This window comes from Ambystoma mexicanum, chromosome 1q, assembly GCF_040938575.1.
Source record: "Ambystoma mexicanum isolate Mex_15411 chromosome 1q, UKY_AmexF1_1, whole genome shotgun sequence".
Lineage (NCBI taxonomy): Eukaryota > Metazoa > Chordata > Amphibia > Caudata > Ambystomatidae > Ambystoma > Ambystoma mexicanum.
In genome coordinates, this window is record NC_090922.1 from 1397403816 (window position 1) to 1397428050 (window position 24235).

General features: G+C 42.8%; 1 protein-coding gene across 1 annotated transcript in view; it reads left to right on the forward strand.

Annotated features, from left to right (window-relative positions):
• Positions 1–1023: 1023 nt before the first annotated feature.
• The window catches only part of KNCN (kinocilin), a 454915-nt gene continuing 431703 nt past the window's right edge, over positions 1024–24235 (forward strand). The window contains exons 1-2 of the mRNA XM_069635394.1: positions 1024–1672; positions 18336–18404. Of these exons, the coding sequence (XP_069491495.1) occupies positions 1525–1672; positions 18336–18404 (217 nt within the window). The 5' untranslated portion in view covers positions 1024–1524. The remainder of the gene's footprint in view (positions 1673–18335; positions 18405–24235) is intronic.

Consider the following 24235-nt stretch of genomic DNA (forward strand, 5'->3'; position numbering starts at 1 on the left):
AACGCTAGCCCTCTGCTAGGCTTAGAGAAAGGGACCCTCTGGATGTATGCGCACGCGTACTCAGTCGTCAAGCCACACTGCCGTTCTCGTCAACAACACAAAGGCAGCCGCTTCCGACAACTCACAGTCACAGTCTGAATAGCATTCAGACTGTTAGATAAGTGTTACTACATGGCTAGTCTGGCATTTTGGTGCAGCTAGTCTAGCCAGTTCCTGCTGTGGCACGCAATGTTTTACTGGGCATTTATTTTAAGCAAACATGATACATGTTTTCTTATTGTGGCATGGCATTTTTAATGGCAAAGCCAACAGGAGTATGGTATGTTCTTATGTGCAGGTAATGGAATGTATTGGCAGAGCCAGCTTGGACATGTTTTCTTTAAGTATCATTCATTACTGGAATTATGCACACAGCAAACATGAGTATGTTCTTATATGGAAATACTGGCATGTATAGGTGCAGCCAGCAAGGAAATGTATGTACTCACAGCCAGTGCAAACATGTTGTTTATACTGGCATATATTGCAGGAAAAGTATCATGGAAATATGTTGGGAAAAGATCTTGTGCACTGTTAGTGACTTGCAATTATTGGATTTTTTCCATTTCAAGTGTTATCCTACAAAAACCGATTACAATCTGTCTGGCTTTTTACCCAATTTTTCAAAGAAAGTGTACTGTATCATGCACCAATTAATCCCTTATTCAAAATATGTTTGCATGGGAGAACCCATCTAATCACCTTGGTTGGTTTGGGCTCCCTCGCCATGCTTGGTCGCGTGCTCGTATTTGTGGCAAATATTTATACCACGGCAATTAAAAAATTTCACAGCCACCAATGCAACTCTATTTTCGTATAAGCCAGAAAGGGTCGCGCGTGGCATTCTCGAATGACACAAGTGAGCACGTGCGCTACCTGGGTATTTTATCCGGGTGTTAGTTACACGACGCTCTGCTATTAAACTTTCATATGACTGCTGGAGGCCGAAGAAGGAATATGTTAGCACACGAAGAAGGGGGCCGACAACACGCGTCCCTTGGGATGTTCGCACTTCCTCCTGTTTTAATCTGATGAAAGCTGGGATGGCTTCTGCTCCAATACACTTTCCTGCTGCCATTATCATGCACAGGTATCCTCCACTCTAATTGGCGTCTGAAGAAATACTGCCTGCCTTAATCAGGAGTTTGAATTTGATCTTGGTGTGGGAACTCGGAGACCTGCTGCTGCGGATGCGATGAGTGGAAAGAGGCGCCCGAGTGTTAGGAGGAATTGCTTAGCAGTTGTTCACACGCACACTGGGACGCAAGTGGATTTTGCTACTAAATATTGACTGCACGGTCTGTGCTGAACTTTCGTTTCCAAATGGAAGATATTTGGTTCACTACTGCTGGTTCTGAACTTGCCTGAGATGTTTCTGTCCGTTTGATGCCGGGAAGGAACGCCACATGATCTTGTTAGCCCTGTCCATTGCCCCTCCAAACTCCAGTGCGCTGCCTGCCCCTGGAGCCAGAGCATCTTGCTTGGATGAGTGCTGCCAATGCCAAGGACCACCTCTGCTTGCGGATCTGCTGCGCAGCCCTGGGCATCGCTGCCGGAAGCATTATTATTGGGATCTCGGCCTCCTATGGTGCGGCGGCTATTGGAGGAGTCTTCCTTGGGGCTGCTGGATTAGGTACATTCTTCAAAAATTGACATGTTTTTAAATGAAAGCTGCATCAAGATATACTGATAGTAGATATGATAGGTTATTTTTAACGGGCTTAATAACCAGAGGTTTCTAAAAGCGGATCCGGGATTGAACCTGTGTTGCTGTGTGTCCTCTTGTTTCCAAGGAGAGCACGTTGGCAATGAGCTATCCTCCCAAAATTGGCGAAGAGCCTAATTTAGTTATTTATTCACATTTGTAGAGCGCACAGCAGCCCCTAGGCATGTGGCGCTTGTTACATGAAATGTGTGCTTAGTTACATAGAGAAAACATAAGGAAATGCAAAGTAACAGGTTTAGTTGCAGAATCAGAAGAGTAGACAGTCTAAGGGGAAGGCATGGAGGGCAAAGAGGTTTAGCTGAAAAGGGTGGTTTTCAAAGATTTTCTGAAAAATGAGAGTGCTGGTTCTGCTCTAAGAGAGTTGGGGAGGGCATTCCAGAGCTTGGGTGCGATGTGGGGGAAGCCAATGCCCCCTGCTTTGATGCCTTTTATGGTCGGAATGCAGCGTTTATTGGCATGCGAGGCTCTTTTTGGGCGAGAGGGTACATCACGTGCAATAGTGTCAGAGAGGTAGGAGGGAGCATTGAGTGAGAGGCACTTATGTGTGAGTGTCTCGAACGTGGATGTATACAGTACAGTCATTTAAAGGTTTCCAAGACAAGAAAGAGGAGCATTGGGAGTGAAGGGCTTTGTGCAAATGATGAGTTGGTCATACGAAGGTGTAGGGAGAGAGAGGGCGCTCTGTATGGCAGGGCTCAAGTGCTCATGTGAGAGCTTGAAGCCCATGGGCGAGTAGCACTTTATAAAAATGATAACTAAATAAATAAATATCACAATGACGTGCCATTAACGAGCATGCCATTGTGAAATGTCAAAAGATAACAAAATAATGGGGCTCATTACAAGTATGGTGGTGCTGGAAACAATTGGCGGTAATAGAATTATTAGCACCACTCTTCCCGCAGCCGCCATATGCCCAAAAATTGGCTAAATCGGCAGAATTACTCTGGCAGTAATTCCATCAAAACAAAAGAACACAGATGGACTTTGAAAAAATGTGGATTCACAACACCACAGCCACTTGTAACCCAGTGCAAGCCAGAATAATTCCGTTACAAGGTATTCTATCGGATTTACCACCGGAATACTGCCCAACTCGTACTGAGGCCCAATGTAGGTGTCTCTTTTGAGGGATAGAAATGGGACAGTAGAGATCGGACCAATGCTAGTTTGATTGAAAACAAGCATAGACAAAGCCAATATGTCTGGATTGGTACATATTGAGGGTAAGATTTTCCTATAAAGAATCCATAGGACAAGGACTAAGGACTAAAATATACCTCTATACATTGCATTATACAAGACCCCCTTTATATTGTGTTACCTTTTTATGGCCAGAACTAATGTTTTCTTGCAGCTTAATGCAGAGATTAATGTACTTTCATGTGTTATTTCATTAAATGCCACGACTCAAAGTTGTAACATGCAAGAAATGATTTTCTAGAATACATTGCAGTAAATATTTCACCATATTACATTGTATCATAGCTCAAAGTTGTCACTTACGAGGACGCACGCACTGAATAGAAACATTATCATGGAACTGACAAAAACTATTTAACAATAATATTACCAGATGTGTCTTACCACTCCTAGACATTACCCCTGATAATGCTATGGCAGTCATGCAATTTTCCAATGAAGGACACTCTGCATTACAGTGAAATATCACAAACTGCTGTAACAAATATCATGCATATCACAACAGCCCTGCAGTTTTGTGAGAGTTCATAGAAACAATTGTACTAACTTTCAAATACACTAATCTATAAACTGAAATGACACCTCTTACAATGCAGCACTGCATTCACTAAAATGGATCCTTGATTTGATGTATTGGTTATTCATAATACGCCTATACAGCAAATCGCGTTTCAAAGCACCACAAAAAAGGGGGGGAACAAGGGAGGAGAATAACAAAAACGGTCCTACTAGGCCTTGCGTCATTTGGATCGTGCAAGTGCAGTAACAAGAAGAGCAGGGCAGAGGGGTCTAATGATAAGTGCCAGGAGGTGGCTGGACTGGGCTCAGTAGAGGTGTGACCCTGCCAGGCAAGTGCAAGGGGAGGGATCCCAGTAGGGCAAGAGCAGGAATGTGGGGGCTCAGGCGAGACGGAGGAGTAGAGGTAGAATGGGTGAGGAGGGCCTGGTACCCTGTATGACTCAGAGGCAACCAGGCAGCCAGTCAAAATCAAAATGCGGCAGAGGGGGAAATTAGCGGGGGGGCAGACAGAAGGAAGAAGATGAAAGGAGGGTCTTGCAAAGCTTCCAGATCTTGAGGAGACCTGGCTCAAGCCTGAGAGGGGCAGGGAGACCATTCCACAGGGGGGCTCCTGTGGAAGAGCGAGATCTACCTCCCACTTTTTGCTTGGAAAGCGTCTTATCTACAGGGAGTTGGAGCTAGAATACAGAAGGCCTCTATCAGGGAGGCATTTAGGGAGAGAGAGTTGGATGTAGCAGAGTCCCAGGCCCCCTTGTGGATGATGGAGAGTGTCTTGAACGTGATCCTCGCAACAACCAGGAGCCAGTGGCGAGATTTCAGGGCTGTAGAGATGTGATCCCTGGGTTTGAGGTCAAGCATATGTCTTGCAGTCCTATTATGAATTAGTTGAAGGGGATGAAGGGAGGATTTAGGCAGACTGAGGAAGAGGCTGTTGCAATAGTCCAGCCTACAGAGGACCAGAGCTCTGGAGACATTGAGTTTCTGGGGGAAGGTGAGGAAAGGGAGTTCCTCTTTGAGGAGGTGCAGCTACCACAGAGCACACATTGGTCTGTCTGTCTCTCACTCTCTGTCTGTCACTCAGTCTCTCTCTCTCTCAAAAATCACCCACACGTAAAATGATAACACTGTCAGGTGTGTATTCCAAGATGTTGCCTTTTTGTAGTTAAGACGCAAGAGCCCAAATGGAAAGTACTCTCTGCATCATGGCTAATTATATTATTATTATTATATTCTTTAGCCAAACTGTACTACTGTGTACAATTGTATAAACATTAATGTACAACAAGCATGGAGTCAAAATAACCTCTTAAAAGGCAACTTTCAACAACTTTCTACCCAATTACGACATCTGCATTAACTTCTACAAAATGACTGACAGTATAACAGAGCATTTACAATGATGCACTCTTTCTGCATCATGGAATTTATGGTGGACACCTGCCCTGCTCTACAGAAGGCTGCACAATCTGTTAGTGAGCTAAGACTCTCTCATGCAAGACCTAAGAATGCACAAAATGGTAAGAAATTACCCTCTTTTACATTTTAAAGACAACTGCACCTGCTGCAAACAGGTACAGTCGAATGTGTTTGTTTTCTTCACATTTCAAAGCCCCTCTTGTTTATGAATTAAGGATGCTCTTTGAAATGCACAGAAAGGTCCCTTGAAATCCTTGCGTTGCACAACATCTGAAAGGAGAGGAACACGGCATGAGAACGCATACCTCTTGTATGCACAAATAAAGATACATCTGTTATTTTGTATTATCATTATTTATTATTATTATCATATTTAATGAGCGTGAAACTAGCTTCGAGAGCAACAGAGCGCTTTACAGAGGTATAAATCAATACAGTAACATAAGGGAGCACTTTAGAGAGGTTTACAACATTACATATGCCTAACAGAGCGCATATCAGTGGTAACAACAGAACAGATATACAGCAGAGGGTAGGATACAGAGGGGAACAGAGGAGGGGTACAGCTGTACCAGGTGGCAAAGAGGAGAGGGGCAGGCGGCATCTAGCGAGACAGGTGGCGCAAGAGGTGCCGTGATGGCATAGGTGTTATTTTCTGAATTGTAGGGGCAGGGGGGCGAGTCTGATGCCGATTGGGAGGAGGCTCTATAGTCTTTGGGCATAGGCAGAGAAGGCTCATTTTCTGGTCCTTTCCTTTTTGCAGCAGCGGATTTCAAGTCTGCACATGTCCTGGCTTCTGGTGGTCCACTGTCCAGAGGAGTTTCTCTGTGAGGTAGCTGGGTGACTTGATGGTGACTGCCTTAAAAATGATGCAGCAAGACTTGAAGGTGTTTTGTGCATGCAATTGGAGCAAGTGAAATTCGATGAGAGCCGGGGTGATGTGCTCTTATATCCGTAGACCCTTGATGAGGTGTGCAGCTGCATGTAGAGCACCTCTCATGAGCATAAGGGATGATAATGGGAGGCCTTCGAGGAGAGGAGTGCATTGCCCCCATCCAGGTGGGATAGGACCAGTGCCTGAATAGTGGATCTAAAGCTGTCCGGAGTCAGGAAGGACTTGACTTTTAGCAGGAGGGAGAGTTGATACCAAGCTAAGTTTTCTTAGCTATGTGTACCTTGAAGGAGAGGTGTTTGTCGATGTGGAACCTGACGGACTTGGCGCAGAAGGTGAGCTCTGGTGTGAAGCACTCAGAGTTTATTATTGATAGCCAGGTCTCTATGTCTGACTGCTCAGTGTTGTTGGTGAGGGGTAGAAGTTCTGTTTTGGATGGGTTGAGCTTCAAGTATGCACTGGACATCCAAGACTGGATCAGCAAGAGTCAGGTTTTGAGCCAAGGGATGTCCTTGATGGAGTCTATCTAGAGGTATAGCTGTGTATCATCAGCATATTGGTGGATGTGGATGTTGTGTGTGGCTAAGAGGAATCCCAGCAGCTCCATGTATAGATGAAAGATCACTGGGGAGAGCATGGAACCTTGCAGGACTCCACAGGTGACAGGTAGCATTGCTGATCTAGAGAAGGCAATCTGAACAAACTGCTCGTGGTTGGTGAGGTAGGACTTGAACCTGCCTGGTGGTCTACTGTGTTGAAAGCTGCCGAGAGGTCGAGTAGAACCAGGAGGTAGAGGTATCCCTCGTCAAGGATGTTGAGGGCATCGCAGACCACCTGTATGGTTGCTGTCTCAGTGCTGCATCTGTGTCTGAATCTGGATTAGTAAGTTTGGAGGAGATTGTTGGTATCGGGTGTTGCTGCAGTTGTGCGGCTACCACTTTCTCTGTGATTCTATATAGGAAGAGAAGATGGGTGATGGGGTGATTGTTACCTAAGAAAAACAAAGATGTTCCCAGTCTCACTGCACCAAGAAATTATAATTAGTTGTTTGTGCAAAGAAAAGCCTTTATTGTTTGTGCGAAGAGAAGCCTGACACGTGTTTCAAGCTGTGTACAGCTTTTCATCAGAGGCTTAGGTTTTCTCTTAGCACGAATGAATTCCCCTTTGGGAATATTGGCAATGACATGTTTTTTATGGCATGATTCTGCATGTAACGTGGCATTCACTGAGGTCGATTTGCGAAAAGTTTTAGTAATTAGGCCGTTAGGGGTTAGTTCTATGGAAAGGTCCAAAAGTCAATGTGAGATTGACTAAAGGTTGAGGTAAATTGTAATCCCCAAACATTATCATTAAAACAGGATACAAATTCAACAAGAAGATCTTTTGTACCAGTCCACACTAAAATAACATCATCGATGTAACGTTTCCACAAATAAATAAAAGGTGAATACATGAATTTAGAAAACACACATGTTTTCTCGAAACAATGCATAAAAGCATTCGCCAGTGCAGGTGCAAAGCTTGCACCCATGGCTATACCAATCAATTGCTTAAAGTACATCTGATTGAAAACAAAAACATTGTTTTGCAAAGTAAATAATAATAATTCCTTGACCATTTCTAGATGCTCAAAATAAGAAGCAGAACATTCTCGAAACAAAAAATCAACACTTTGTAATGCTTTGTGGTGAGCTATTGACGTGTACAGAGCTTTGACCTCTAAGGTAACCAACCAACAGTCTTGGTTAAATTTGAGGTGATCTAAATCCATGTATTCACCTTTTATTTATTTGTGGAAACGTTACATCGATGATGTTATTTTAGTCATAAAAAACATGTCATTGCCAATATTCCCAAAGGGGAATTCATTCGTGCTAAGAGAAAACCTAAGCCTCTGATGAAAAGCTGTACATAGCTTGAAACACGTGTCAGGCTTCTTTTCGCACAAACAATAAAGGCTTTTCTTTGCACAAAAAACTAATTATAATTTCTTGACGCAGTGAGACTGGGAACATCTTTGTTTTTCTTCAACTATTCCTGTGGATGTGTATTGGCAGTACACCCACACCGCCCAGATACCCGCAGCCTTGATGTTTATTTTCTTAATCACTGTATAAGCGCTGTGGACTTGTGACTTTTTCTGCCATAACTTTGTTCTTGTGATTGTTACCTAGGCTGCCGTGTCGAGAGTGGGCTTATTTAGTAGAGGGAGGCACCATCCAGTTTTTAGGGTCAATGAGAAGGTCCCTTCAGTTAAAGAGCTGTTGAAGATCTCCAGAAAGGGAAGGAGAGCTTCTGAGGGGAGGTTCTTGATGATGGATGCTGGGAGGATATCATCTGTATACGATGTGGCTTTGAGGGCAGACAGGGTTTCTACCAGATCTTCTGTCAATAGTGTCTTGAATATTGTCCAGATATTGGAGATTTTGCGAGGAGGGATGTGAGGTGGGTCTGCGGATGCAGAGCTGGCATCTATATCCTGGCAAGTCTTGCTGATTTTGTCAATGAATAAGGTGTTGATGGCGATGGCCTTTTCGATGGAGTGTGGTATGGCAGGGTTGGGCAGCAGGTTGATGCTTTGCTTTTGTTGTCAACTTCTGCTATGGTATTCTGATAGGAGGAAGCCTTGGCTGTGTTGATTAGTTGTCTATGAGTTGCTCAGAGTTTCTTGAGGAGCGCCAGGTCGGATTCAGTTTTCTCTTGTTTTCTGATGACTCTTTTGCTGAGGTTGAGTTCTTGCACGTACCAGGGTGCTTACAGTTCTGGTTTGAAGGTGCGTTGTTTCAGAGCCACGTGTTGATTGATGGAGGCTCAGATGGTGGTGTTCAGTGCTTCCAGTAGTGCGTTGCAGTTTGGTTGGGTGTTCGGTCCATGTAAGGTGTAGGTTGGTGAGGTCTTCTGTGAGGGCTTCCATTGGGAAGTTTTTGAAGGACCTGAAGGTTTGTCTGCTGGTGTTCTGCTGGGAGTGCTTGACTGGATGTTGTGTTGAAAGGCACGACTAGGTGGTCACACCAGTCAAGTGTGGGAGGAGAGCTGTAGTGGAGGGGAGACAGTGCAGTGATGATTAGGTTGAGGATGTTACCTTTCTCGTGTGTTGGGTCTTTCCTGTGTTGTGTGAGGCTGAGTGTGTCAAGGGGGCTTAGGAGAGATTCCTTTATCGGTTTGGTAACTTTGTTGCCTGGGAGGTTGAAGTCTCCTAGGAAGATGTTGCTTGCGTGCGTGAAGGAAATGGTGTTGACTAGGTCGGTGAAGTGTCCAATGAAGGTGGTGTTGGGTTTGGGTGGTCTGTAGATGAGATGGAAGATGACGGTGTGTGTCGGGAAGAGCAGAAAGTGGCAGGAGAGGACTTCAATGGAGCCAATGTTGTCTCTGTCGTTTGTGCATTGCGTAAAACATTTTTGAATGCAATTAAACGTGATGCATCAGCGTATCTCATCACTTGCACCAGAAAAGGTTTTGTGAATCAAGTCCTACTACTCTTTTACAGTAGTCATCAGAGCAGTAAAAGACGCAATACAAGTGGCCAATAATGATATGAACATGTCAGTGGTTAAAGGGAGAATGAAGATCTCATTTTAAGTATCTTTATGTTTTAAGTGGTTTTAACACATCCAGGTGCAACGGAAGAGAAGCTTTGAATTTATGAACAATCTAATCTCAATTTACACCCATGAACCGTAACGTTCTGTGTGTGCAAACAGAGAAATATATACATTAAATGGAAGTGGAAGAAGTACTGTGCCCTGAAGCCTCCTATAGGTAAGGGCAGGGAAATGTGATTAATCGAGAAAGTGGACCAATATTTAGAATCACTCTGACCCAGTATACAGAATGACTCTAGATGCATGCTGTTCAAGGTCTTTCTGTGCCCACACACACAGGTTAAAACATTTGTTGACAACATTGTGTGATGGATACAATTTTGTTTTCAAGGTGTGTGACCCTCACTAGCACTAGATGAAATAATAAGGCTCTGCATCAAGGGAAGTTTACTTCCAAAGACAATCTTTGGAAAGGCCCATCAAGACGTTTGCATTTTGCTTTAGCTTATCCTACCAATCCTGCACTTTTTCTTAACTTTTTCATGTTCATACACTACTTGCTTCTAAATGCTGAGACTTGATTAGGCACTGCCTGTGACTCACGTTTGCTTTAGAGTCGCCAGGTCCAGAAGAGTGGCAATGCATGCTTCTTCAGTGGGCCCTCGTAACTTGATCGGATCTTTGAACTAAAAAAACACAGCACGTATTCCAACTTTGACCGTGATTGGCATTCGTTGGCCCTCTATATTAAATTCTGCAACTATTTCCTATTTTTGGGCTAGACATATATGTATCATGATGGCTGATGAACTCTCCATCAATCTTTTAGTGGTACATATCATCATTCTTTGAGTTGAAAATGCATTAAGCCTGCTCCTCGGTTGGAGACAATCCAAACAAATACCCATTCAGCAATGTCACACCACGGGTGACTCCGGTGCACCAATCCTACCTTAACATACACCAGAGACAACAATGATCCCATTATCCACCAACAACTAAGAGGCATTAGCAGGAGTTTTAGGCTTGATACAGTGATGTGTCTGCTATGCTCCTTTTTATTGGATGAGAATCATCAAGACTGAATGGGAACAACAACTCAGTGACCAGACAAGCCCTTTCTGCTGCCCCCTGGACTCCCTGTGGTTGCATCTATTGTTAAACATCTTTACCCTATTGGCAGAGGTGATCACATGGCACCAAATGCAGTCCCAGAAACATGATGCCATCACACAGATGCGCCTCCAACTGGACAAAAAAGATCTCTGTTCAAGAAATAATACTATATAGAGATTTTGGTTACCTTAGGGTTATTTGGGTGCAAGAACCCATTTCGGTGATTTCATCAACTGGGTGCAGCCCTTTCACCTACACAGAATGTGACACCTTGGGGTATGTTTGACCCTAACGTCTTCTCACAAAAATGAACAGCGTTTGTGAAGATTGTCAATTTCTATATCATGATGTTGAGCGGGGTAGTGGCACTACTATAAAGTTTTGGCACAAGCCCACAGAGTCCAGGATTACTGTGCCATTGTCTATATCAGACCTTCAATGAAGGACATCCAGAAATAAAATCCAGAATCTATTGGCAAGTGTGAGGCCAGGAAGGGTGTCTGCCCCTCACTTAGTCATGTGTACTCCCCTCATGAATGACATGCACAGGCCCAACTCAATTCACACATCATGATGAAGAGAATGTGCTGCCACTTGTCCTGCCTGTAATACATGCATGAAAACTTAATTCATCTTTGCCTTTGAATATTATGTGCCTCTTACCCCTCTACCAGACATGAAGGAACTGTGTTTTCGGATGTTCTGCCTCCTACGTGGCTCATGTTATCTCTAAAACATTCTATAATCTGGCCTCATATCTCCCATTCTGTTCTTGCTCCTTCAGCTCAAATCACTCCTGATTGGGTTGCTACCAAGTATTTCTTTGAATATTGGCTTTGTTAACTGATCAATCCAACACACAATGGTAGTTTCCCCAAACATTTGATTACATTAATGACACATTGTACCCTTTGGACTTCAAAGTTTCCTACCACTACTCCAACTGCTTCTTTCACACTGTCACAATTAATTGGAACTCAGAAAAGAAAATTCAATATCTTGGTATTTTGCACAGTGCTCCTTACATTGGTTGTCTAGCTTCTTACTAGTACTGTAAAACTGGGTGATGCAAGGGATGTTAGTGAACCACACAAACAATTTTTAGCTTGATGATCAATGGACCCTCACAAGGGCAAAAAGTCTCAGATGGCTCTTTGGCCAAGTCAGCTCAGTGGTTGTGACTGGAATACACTAAAGAATGTATTTTGAGTCATTTAGACACTTTAAATAATCACGCAAAACTGCATGCTACAGAATGTCAGCTTATTCAAAGTGCAGAGCTATCCCTCCAACAGTACTCTTTACTGACCCTGGCCACAGCTCTTGACAAATCCTCGTATTACACTCATATTTTTTTCTTTTCTCAGCACGCACTCTCACAAATTATCCATGTCCATCAAGTCTATGCTTTTCCCCCTAAGAACTTATCCAATACAATTATCTAAGTACTGGACTCCTTGTCCACTCTTTTATCTCACCCATCTCTCCCACCCCCTCCCTCCTTCTCCCCTCCTGATTTGTTCCCCACTCTCCTCTCTGCCTCACTTCTCCCTCACCTCGCCTACTAAATCTCTACCATCCATCTTTTTGCCAAACGACTCTGTGCTCCAATTGACCCCTTTTCACCAGAAATTGCTAAGGAACTTGGCCCATCAACTCCACTTAACATTTAATTCAACCGATCTCTCACAACTGATATCTTACCAGCCTTTTACAAAACAGCCACAGTTATGGCTCAGGGCCCTCCTAATGAAACCAACTGCTTTCCACCGACAACCCCTAATTGTACAGAACAATCTCTCTCCTTCCCTGCAACTCTAAAATAATTGCAAGGCTTTTCTTCAAGCGCAAAGTCAACTATTTTGAGGTACCTGCTTACCCTCTCCAATCTGGATTTCGGGGTCAACATTCCACATCGTTCATTTTGCGGATTCACTTAAAACTGCCCACCAATACCACTTATCCTCCATTCACATCTTTGAAGAATTTTCCACTGCCTTGGGCACTAAGGACCATCCCTCCTGTCTTCAAACTCTTTCCCTCCTTGGCTTAAAATCCACCATACTCGACTATTTGTCCTCCTAGTTCTCAGATCTCTCCATCTCCATCTCATGGAACTTCTGCACCATCTTCCTGACCCCTTCCCATGAGTATTCCTCAAGAAACAGTCCTAGGCTCACGCCTCTTCACTGTATCTGTCTCTCGCCTTTCACAAACTCATTTCCTCTTTTGGCTTTAAGTATCACCACATCACTGGCAATACCCATATATTATTCTCCATCTCCACCTTCACTCCTGCAATCTCATAACCACTGCCTAACAACCACCCTCACCTGCATGGCTCTATGTTGTCTAAAGGCTAAATACAGAAGCCATCTTTCTCTCTGCTACCAATGACAACGGAATGATGCCCTCTGCCACTCTTTCCCCACTAACCACTTCACCAACTGAACCTATCACTCGCAACCTTGCAGTTCTCAATAACAGAGACCTGAATCTGCCCACACATCAAATATCTCACATACCACTCAACTAAAAACCTTATCTCTACTGTTGTGCACAGCAAACTGGAATATTGCATGCACTACTTCATGGCCAACCACCTACTCTGATGCTCTACTCAAAAAAGTCCTCAACTCTGTGACACATACCCTTTTCAACCTACGTAGATTTTCCCCATCTCTTTCTAATGTTGCCACGCTCAAGGGTCTTTCATTCAGAATCACTCTCTCTTTAAATGTCAGCCTCATGTTTATAAATCTCTCTTGGTCTTACTGTAAAGACTTGAGGCGGGTACCTGTACGTCTGCCCTCTATATGGCAGAGCAGAGGCACAGAGCTATTGTGGTAGCCTATCGATGAGCAACCAAGGCGTAAGCTCTCACAAGGTGATGCAGGCTGGTTCTTAAGTACAGTGAGACCCCAAACCCCCACAAAGGAGTGTCCACACAGTATGTTATGTGCTAACACAGTTCTTTATATAGAATGTCTATGTGGTACCACACTTATGTATAGATTCCTTAAAATGCATCAACGACGGACAGTTATAATGGCATACAAATCATGCAGCAAGGTGTAACAGCATAGATCATTGGAAGGAAGGCAGGTTAGGTTGCACAATGGCAGAATGTTCCCTCCACCTGGGCAACCTGTAATAAAAGTATTAACAAGCCTGGGGCATAAATGTTTAATCAGTCTTGTTTTCTGAACAAAAAGTTCAATCACCCCAGTGGCGGACCCCTTCTCCGGTCAACAGCCTTTCGGGACTGACTTCCAAGGTACCTTGATGAAGAGCAGCAGTTGTGCACGATTGTCCCTCGTAGTTTGGGGAGAGGTCTCCTAACCAGGTCCTCTCTCGGATCAGTCCTCGCAAGACTCGACAGCTTTTGGATTTCATCGAAGGAAATGCAGCAGCAATTCTTATTCCAGCTGAGCTTCAAGGATAAGCTTCAAGTTTCAACTTCAGCTTCCGAATAAATTGGTAAGTGAGAGGTCCCCAGATATACACATCTGGCCCTCATTCACTCTGGCTGAGCCAGGCTCAGTTAGCCAATCACACAGAAGGGCATTCATGCAGACAGGCAGACAATCAGGCTCACAGACATTCAGGCCATTCACTTCAACCCGACACCCATAACAAGGAATGTGGATTGGGGAAAACACCCAGCCATTCAGCACACTACACTGCATTTATGTCAGTTTCGGGCAGGGCTGTCTCATTCATTGTGTCTCATGCACAGAAGCCAGACACCCACAACATATAATGCATATTGGTGACACACTCTATTCACCTAGGTCCCACTCCAAGGGTGTACCCACAACATACAGTCATTGGGAAGGCTCCAGCCATTCTGGCCTGGTCTTCACCACAATACCATTTATAGTTCTTATACCTAAAAGCCAGTCAGGGGAAAGGACAGAGACAGGGCTTCCCAGGACTTTGGGAAAACAAGGTAACAGGCAATAGAAACCAAGAGGCCACAGGGGCCATCCTGCCTTCTATCATGAATCCACTGATTCCAATGGCAGGGTCTCTGAATCCCCAAATGGAGGATACTCAGAGCACCTGTCACATTCAGCATGAAGTTACCACCACCCCATACCCTGCTCTGTGGGCAAAACACAGGTGCCCAAAAACATAGACTATGGGTACCGGGTTGTACCCCCACCCATGGGTGCCATAAAGGTATCCCACGGGTCCCTGTACACCATGACCAAAAAGCGGAAGAGCTGCACTGCCAGGGGCCCCACTGGACTCCTGTGCAGAAAACAATACAGAAAACACATGATAAGGGAGTACAGGACAAGGACGTGGAGGCCCTGTCCCTCCAATGCATTTCCAGCATCAGAATTACCCCCACTGCTATATTCTCCCCCTCTCTAACTCTCTGATCTTTGTCTCCTCACAACCTATCAGTTCCAGAACCTCATTGCGCTTCCTCCCACTTATGCTCATTTAACTATTGGCCCCACTACACCAGAATTTTCTTTGCTTGCCCATCATAGCAATTTCTTCATTGCAATGTTTCTAAACAAGGCTACAACTCCACCTGAAAGCAATAGAAGGAACCACATCTCCTTTACTGCTCAACCTACCTCTCCCCTGTTCTGCCCTAATGACTACTCTATATAATGTGTAAATATGTAAATGCACATAAACATCTGTTTTCTGCAATACTCTACTTTTTTGTATTGTTGTGTTGGGCAAAATACTTCAAGTTAAAATATCACTTGTTTATCCCACAGGTATACATGTACACATGGATGACATCCAGCGCTGCGGCTATGCATCTGCACTGTTGTATACCTCTGTAAAGTGCTACATTATGTATCTGTATTGTGCGCAGTTGCTGCTAAACTAGGTCTGCACTCAATAAATGCAATAATAATAATAATAATAATAATAATAATAATACTACTACTACTACTACTACTACTACTACTAATAATAATAATAATAATAATAATACTACTACTACTAATAATAATACTAATAATAATAATAATAATAATAATAATAATACTACTACTACTACTACTACTACTAATAATAATACTACTAATAATAATACTACTACTAATAATAATAATAATAATATTAATAACAATTACATGATATATATATATATATAATTCCCCACTTGCCAGACCCTTACTTCCACCCGATAGGCAGTCAGAATGCCCATCTTGCAGCTGTGGATGGTTTTTCAGAGAAGAATAATGTACAATCTGCTCCAGGCAGAGTTAAATCTCTGTGTTTTTTTATAATTGGACCCTGTACCTTTGAGCACGTGACAGGCTTATTATGAGTCAGCAGAATTGTCATGGGGCTATCACCACAACTCCTAGGAACCAATTATGCTTATCCTTTTGTAAAAGGTTAACATAAAATGTCATCAAAATGCCTTTATCACAAAGACAATAACACCTTCACTTACAGTATAGCCTCTTTATAGTCATAAAAATGGAACACAAAGTAGGCCTTCACACATCTGTTCAGAGTACATGTATATCTATACTCATGTAGAGATAATGTAATGTAATGTATGTAATGTAACAGTATTTATAAAGCGCTACTAAGGCCGTCGGGCTCTATGCGCTAAAGAAACAACGTGGGCTGCTGAAAAAAGAGGCCACACCCTCGCTTCTTTCAAACTTCAACTGCTACAGAACTAAAAAAAGATAAGTATTCAAAGCTTTCCTAAATAATAGATGGTCGTCAATATTTTGCAGGCCCATTGGGAGTTTACTCCACATAATAGGCGAAGGCTAGAAAAGGTCTGCATAATATATGAGCATTAAGAATATTATGGTAAAACAAAAAGCAATTCCCAAAATATGAATGTGCTTGAGTATAATTCTAACATACCCTCTTTTTCTTTACACCTCTATACATCTAAAGCCTACTGTCAATCACCAATATGCAAAGGCATCAGAAATATGGCACAGTGAAGTTAAGGACAATGCTCACATAAGCATGGTCAGGAAAGGTGAGCCAGTAGTCATGTGATGCTTCTTCACCCACTGAAAAACCTATCAAAAGAAATGGTTAGCACTATCAAAGGTTCAATGGCTGCGATAGGGCAATATTCTAAAAGCGAGCTAAAGCCATGGAATACAAAATACAGGTAAACAGTAGAAATTAACCTGTTGATTCCCATCCACGGTTCACCAATGCATGCATGGGATGATTTACATTGTCCAGAAGTACAACGTAAGACAGACTGAGGTCAGTGTGTCCCAAACATCAGTGAGAAGTCAAGAAGCTAACCTGACAGAACTAACATGCCACTCTTATTTTCAAGATCATGGGAAATTACCAATAACATTGAAGCTAATAATTCAAGCTCCACAAAATGTTAGAACTAAACCAACATTACATTTGTAAAATACTCCAAATTTAAAACCAGGGTGCAGATGAATTTTGCCCAGGAAATTCCTTTAGAAAAGGTGCTGGGCCATTTTCTTCCGAAACACCATTGCAAGTTCTCCCCCTATGTGCCTGCTCGGGATCCTCTGTCTTACCACCCCTTTCAGAAGTTGTTATCAAGCTTTTTCTAAATCATATGACAGCAACAATCAGAGTGAACATTGAAGTGTCATAGGGCCTCATTACACGGTAGGCGGAGAACCATGGCGCTACTAGCGCCATGGTTCATGTCGGTAAAATACTGGCACCGCCTTGGCGGAAAGGGGAATTACCGCCCCATTCCAAGGTTGGCGGGGCGGTAATTCCCCCTTCCACCATTGCCCTTCCTCATTCCCATTTTTGCCCCATAGGGCATAATGGGAATGGGGAAGGCGCTAATTACGGTACCGCAAATTGCAGTACCGTAATTAGCTCCCTGGGTCCCTTTGCAGGTTGATCCCCCAACCCGCAAAGGGACCTCGTAGTGAGGCAGTAAGGATTTATTGGTACCGGTAAAATACCGGTACCGGTAAACCCTTACCGCCATCCGTGTAATGAGGCCCATAGTCTCTTAGCTAATTTCCTCCACACTGTTTGTTGAATACAAACATAAAGCAAAACAACCCATATTAAGCACTACCATGTAATCACGCAACCTCACCATGAGTCCATTCATGTTGCAAACTCTAAATCAGAGCGGACCAGAATACATTTTTGTAAAAACAGTAAAGCAGAAGATCACACTACAAAGAAGAGCAGACCTCAAAAGAGTCAGATGTGTATATGTTTGTTACAGAACATATATATCTGAATTCCACATTCAAAGATGTGTGTGTGTGTTTGTAACATTTGTTTACCCCAGCACAATGCATTGTAGTGATTAGCCCTGTCACAGCAGTGTGTGTTTATAACATGTGTGACTACGTCATAACAGCATTGCTTTATTTTGTTTGCAAGCCAATTTGATTGTATCAAATATGCAACATAAAAATGATCTTCACTTAAGTGCCATATTATAGGGTGAGTAATTTAATGATACGTCCCTTTACCTTGCGCCTACTGTCTTCATATCCGAATGATATGGCTATAAATTACATGGCACACTTTTTCTATTAAATTGAATGTGTATGTTTGATCACCCTCTGCATAAAAGAAAAATATATGTTACATTTGATGAAACACACATTTTGAAATCTAGTGAGACCCATGTAATGAGGGTCTGGAACAATTGTCAAAAATGTATTGTCACTGTAGATGTCAGATAACATATTAACAGTATGATGATGCACATATTGCAGTCAGCTTTACAGTACCTATATAGCATTCGTTTTAAGTATGTATTCAGGGATTGTGCTCATGTCATGTAATGCCTCAGAATTCAGATTTCAATTAATTAACATACAGAGAATGTGTTCATTGTAATTATGTATTCTATGGTTCTCCTCTAATTCTCCTCCAATGTCACCCAAAACAGCTCTGTTCATCACAATATTTCCAACCCTTAAGGACTGGTTTGACTTCTATAAAGAGCATCCATTTCTTGGTAAGAGCATACAATGTTGCTTAATTATGAAATGCTGTTTGTGCAATGTTGACTAAGGTAAAACCAATAACATATTCATCTGAACAGCAGCACTGCTTGAAAGTGAGCAATGAATGCATGTATGGATTAGATGTTCGGCATATTAGGAAATACAATATATTCCCTGTTCTGCTCTCAATGAAACAAAGACAATTTTAGCACATTTTGTGAATTGCAATTTCTTAAGGAGACTTTTAACATGTCTTCACTCTGTGCACCATAGAACCCCAGTTTGGGCGAATTTTAACTTTTGCAAAAGTAACCCTAAATGTCATTTTGGGAAACGTACCACCAGAATTGCAGGCATGCTAATCAAGAGGTACATAATTCTGCATTTTAACTAGTGTTTGATCATTTTACCTAGTATGAAGTTCAAATGAATGCAAATGTTTGATACATGGAAAACAAAGCTCCAGTGTTGTTAACATCCACTAATGATAAATTAGGATACGAGCAGTGGAATTCTCTAAGTTTACAAGACATGTATGCTTCCTCTGATGAGAAGTAATTACTGCAAAGTTGAAGGTGGCACTCAATTTTATTCTGGTTATTTTATTGCCCGGGCCTCTGGCCATTCTGTGACAATCCAATCCACTTCTGAATGAATTACATGGACAATTTATTTAAGACCCGCATAACATTTGTAGCTGCAACGGTATGCAGGGATGTCTCTGCATTTCTCGGCATGTTACTTCACTTTTATCGACCGAGGGGCCTCTAAGGCTAGGTTGGCGAAGATCTAAGCCCTCGGCTGCATGCTCAGTGCAGCTCAGGTGTAGAGGCACCCCAGTCTTGAGCCGCATGACGGCTCAGTTGAGCTGCGTGGTTTGCGAGCCATATGGTCCACCCAGAGGCCAGACCAGGCAGACCGGAGCACATCCTTATCCTAAACTGCTTGTGCTGGCGAAGCCGATGGACTGTGCGGGAAGCTCCCGCCCCAGGTCAAGATATGGCAGGTGGTGAAGAATCCTGATCCTCGCTGGCCAGGTGGCATGTTCAGGGCTCGCCCACTCCAACGAGGGGCCTGGAGGCCTCCATCCTCCCCGGGGCAAAATGGCATTTATTCATTTATATACACAGGGAGGTACAATGCTCTTTTGATCATGCGTTTTGTCATTGGTACCACTATGTAAGAGAGCACCTGCCTTCCTCAGCAAGTTGGATTTCCCCGATCTCCGCAAACAGACACATAGTCCGCGACTGCTGTCCGCATTAACATGGTGCCAGCAGTTTCACTATGTTGCACAGTTCGTCTTTACAAACTAAGGGTTTCCTGCTAAAAACCAATGAAATTCACTGACAAAAAACATTGTTAAAGGGACGTTATGGTTAAGTTGCACTAGTAAAAACCTATGCAATTCAATGGATAAGCGTTGTTACAGGGATGTTATGGTTACAGGTAAAACTGAAAATCCCCAGAAATTCGCCAGTTATGGTAAGCAACCATAAATCGCGCTACCCAGGTGCACTGCAAAGACTAAGACCCATTACATCTAAGATGACATCACAAATCCCTAGGCTTGGTGCACATGGACACTGAGCAGGGCTTGGCTTTTGGAAAAAAAACAGGATTCTGGGCAGCACTTCAGTCAATTGGATCCCATGGCAATCCTTCCTCCAGGGAAGTATCTGCCTCTGTCCAGCCTCTGTTTTCTGGTCTCACCAGCAATGGGAATCTCCAGCGCTCTTCCACTATTTCCACAGAGGTGATGTTTCAGCAGATCTCCTTTCGTGATTTGTTTGGGCCGCTGTCCATCTACCATAGTGGTAGACCTTTTTTATTCTCCAAGCCCCTCCCATGGAAAATGAACATGAGGCAGTGCTAACTAGTTCTTGCAAACAGGATTGGACATTTACATCTCTCTCCACCCTCCAAGTCCAGCCCTTCTCAATGTGTTGGTTCAGGAGTCTAGAACAGAAATAAAAACAACTCCCATTTTAAATTCAATGTTTTGTCATTTCCAAGTTTTCCTGGAAAGTCCCTACATGATAAAATGTAATTTGCAATAAAGGGCTGATATATAGATATTAATATTCCCCTCCTCATGACGGATCAGTCAAGCCTACTTTCATCTTGGCACCTTATTGCATGGGCACACTATAATTATTTGCCCTTTACACAAAGTGTACTAGTTATGAACATGAAATTTTATCTTCAGATATCTAATTTTATGCCCCATCAGTTTGCCCGTTCTTAGATTCCAGGCATTTTCGGGGCAGCTAGAAATGCTTTTAGATTACTATTGAAATGTCATATGTCGCATGTGGATACATTTAAAAACATATCTTTGAAATGGCATATGAATGGACGCCGTGCAACATATCACTGCTGAGAGAGCCACTAGTTATGATTGTCCATTTAAAATAATTGGAAATCTTGAGCATGTATGCAAATCTTAACTCCCATTTCCCCAAGTAGGTTTAATTTCTCTTAAACTGCTGCAGCCTCTCGGCTGGATGTTGGTTTAAGTGGGGGAAAATGCCATTTGCCTTTTGTTCTTTGAGAGTTGATGGAATGAGGAGATCTTTATCATGCAGCAGAAAGTTCACCTGTGCCCTGCGGTGCAACGAGGCCGTGCTGACATCTGGCATTTTGTCTTGTATTCTTAAATTGACCACAATCTTGATCTAAAACTTAACATTTCCAAGCCTGTTCCCCATCCAGGGCTGAGTCTGTGTTGATCTGGCCCTGTCGTAAAAACTGGGGTGTACATCAGCTTCACAGAGATTTCCCTTCCAGGTAAGGAATCAGGCCGACCTTGAAAATCTGGCCAACAACATGAAACATAGTCTGTCTTGTGCCCAAATGAGATCTGTATATGGCCTATGAAAACAAAATAATCTTTTTAATTGTTGCCGGTGTTTTGCATGCGAAACATATCATACATTTTAACACATTGCATCTCGCCAACACACACAGCAAGTGTTTTCCCTGATATATTTATTGCAGGTGGTGAACAATCTTTTTTCATGTCTTGATTTAAAACTACAAAACGCACGCACGTGTAAGGCCATTTTGGTTTCAGTATTTAAAAACCCTGCTTTTCATGTAGGAGGGGCCTTTGATTTTCCATTGCAAATGCAAATAAAGTTCAGTTTGACCTTTCTCCTTGTAAAGAAAGATAGGCCTTTTGATTTCCAATGCTTGGCCATTCACACAGCATTTCCATTTTACCACAACTCTTCCTTGTGTTAATTGCAGAAACACACAGAGCCTGAATTACTAGGCCCATTTTCAGTGTTGGAGGTTTTGAAGGCTGGCAGGTCATTTTTCGAGTGGCCCTTTCAGTTATTTTTGTTTGGGCTGTGATTAATCCCCACACTTCACTTACGTGTGTTATTCTGGGCAAATTACATTGTCTGACTGTGCCTTATACACAAACTTAGGTGTTGCAACATGTGTTTCATTTCACAGTGTATTTCAAAAGACCTCACTTATGATATTTCTACACATAGAATAATAACAGTTTATAATGTAGATCATAGAGTGTATTATCCTCAATCAAGGCAGCTTCTTGTAGTGTAACTGATGTCATTTTCGGTCATGTGTCTGAGTGGTGCCATACAGCACAAGACAAAGCCTGTAACTATAAATTAAACTGCACACCCACCCTCATAGGCATCAGCTATAAGATACACAGATGGACACTCATGCTGCACATGGCCCATCTTGGAATGCAGTGCATTTAAAAGCAAAATAACTAGGATAATCAGCCTCACTTTCAAAATGAATATTTGCATCTTGCCGAACAGGATGGTCGCATTGATAATCTCTCTTGCATAATAAGGGCTACGTTTCAGCATAGTAGGTGGACAAATACACTATTCAATGTTGGGGGTCAGAGTGGGTGGATGTGGGACAGTAGCTGCTCTATTAAAAATAAGGCTATAGTTAGGTGCCGTTATAGTGCCACTACTTGGACAGCAAAGCAATTAAATGGCAGAGACTATAATGCTAAGTGTTGACAATGTGGGCAGAAACCCCCTGCTGTCCCCAATTGGAGTAAGGGATAGAATAAAAGCAGGGAGCATAGCACATTGCTGAAAGGTTTGGGGTCATGAGATCTCAGCAGCAGTCACTGAACTGACTGAGAATTATTTCCAGCAATAGTCACTGAACTTGCTCAGCTCTCTTTCCATCTTGGTACCTCAGGACTCGCCAGAATTTGACATAATACCTCATCAGATTTGGATCCCCTGGATAGACTCAGCCGTTTCGACACTTGCACTACACGACCATGAGTAAAGTTGCTGTAAAATGTTGTTCAGCTCCAGACACATCAACGATGCGCACAGTTTCATTGTCTACATATGAACGCAGGAAAATGAAGGTTCCAAATTCCTTCTCCATTGCCACAGAAAAGGGACAGAAGCTACGTGCCTCCTTTGTGGCCTCTATACTGCTGACCTTCATAACTACTGAAGGGAGCGTGAATGCACAGGGCAATGCTGGCAAGCTAAACACTCCCTGAACAGCCACAGATTGGGGTCTGTACTAAATGATGTATCATCCCCTTTTAATAGCGTCGAGTGCTCATGAGCAACATGGTCTCTTGTGAAAGGCTCCAAAAAATGACACACTGTACCATCTAGCTACATTTTCTTTGAAAACAAACACGAACAGATTCACTCCTTTAAACAAAAAGCAAGATAAGAGCAGAATACCTTCATTTGAAAATGCATGCTGCACGACCACCAGCCCCTAGAGCGGTGACGCTTTCTCTTCGCAAGTTATGCACTCGAGCTAGAACTATTACTGTCTAATTTAGCCGCACATCAGTTATTATAATTCTGTCTGATCATCTGGCTTCCTGGGTGAGACGGTGATGATTGTTAAATAGTTTAAATTGACAATTCATGTGTTGCTGTTTTAGGCTCATGAATATTTGAGACGAAAAGGGCCACATCATGAGTTGGATGGTATTGTGACAATAAATACACTGAAATATCGCCCAACACAATTACTGGTCCCTCCACTTGGTCCTTATTACCGCAGGATTACAAGTGGCAGTGGCAGTGTAAGTGGCCATTTTTATTTAGTCCTCTGGACTCAATAGGGCTTTTTCAGTGCAATTACTGCAACGGTAACTGCACCATGGTAATTCTGCCAAACATGTGCAGAAACTTGTGGATTTACCTCCAGCTAATAGCTGGAGGTGAATCCTCTGACTTTCCCCCAAACCTGTAGTTGTGCAGTGCGTTAATGTACCGGTCAAGCTATGACTGCACATTTTTACCACACCATCCAACTCATGATGAGGTCAGTAGCTACAACTGATGAGGGAGGACATTTTTCTGGCTCGTACCTCACTCTAAGTGTGAATGTCTGTTCATTTGAACCGTTACATAGGCTAAACGGTGACTGAGAAGACATTATAAAAGCCTAATGAAAATATGATCCACTGCAAACTGCTAGTAGCACTCTGGCAAATTGAGCCATTGAAATGGATAAGCTGAGAGCGCATGACACCCACAGTGTCAGGGATGGAAACACATTAGGTAATAAAAAAGATTAAACAATTGTTCCATGTATACATTTATACAATTGTGCCATTTATATATCCTGTATTTGTCTGTAAGGTTTAATGAGCGGTTTTTGAAATGATGGCTTGTATATTCTCCCTGTGGCTAGGGAGTGAACGAGAGGCACGAGACACTGAGGGGCATAGACAGGAGAGGCTTTAGGAGTGGTGGGTAGATAGCCAATAATGTGGTCTAAGACTTCTAGTGCAACTAATGACGCTAAGGCCACGGTTTTTTGTACCACAGAACTCATCATGATATGACATCCG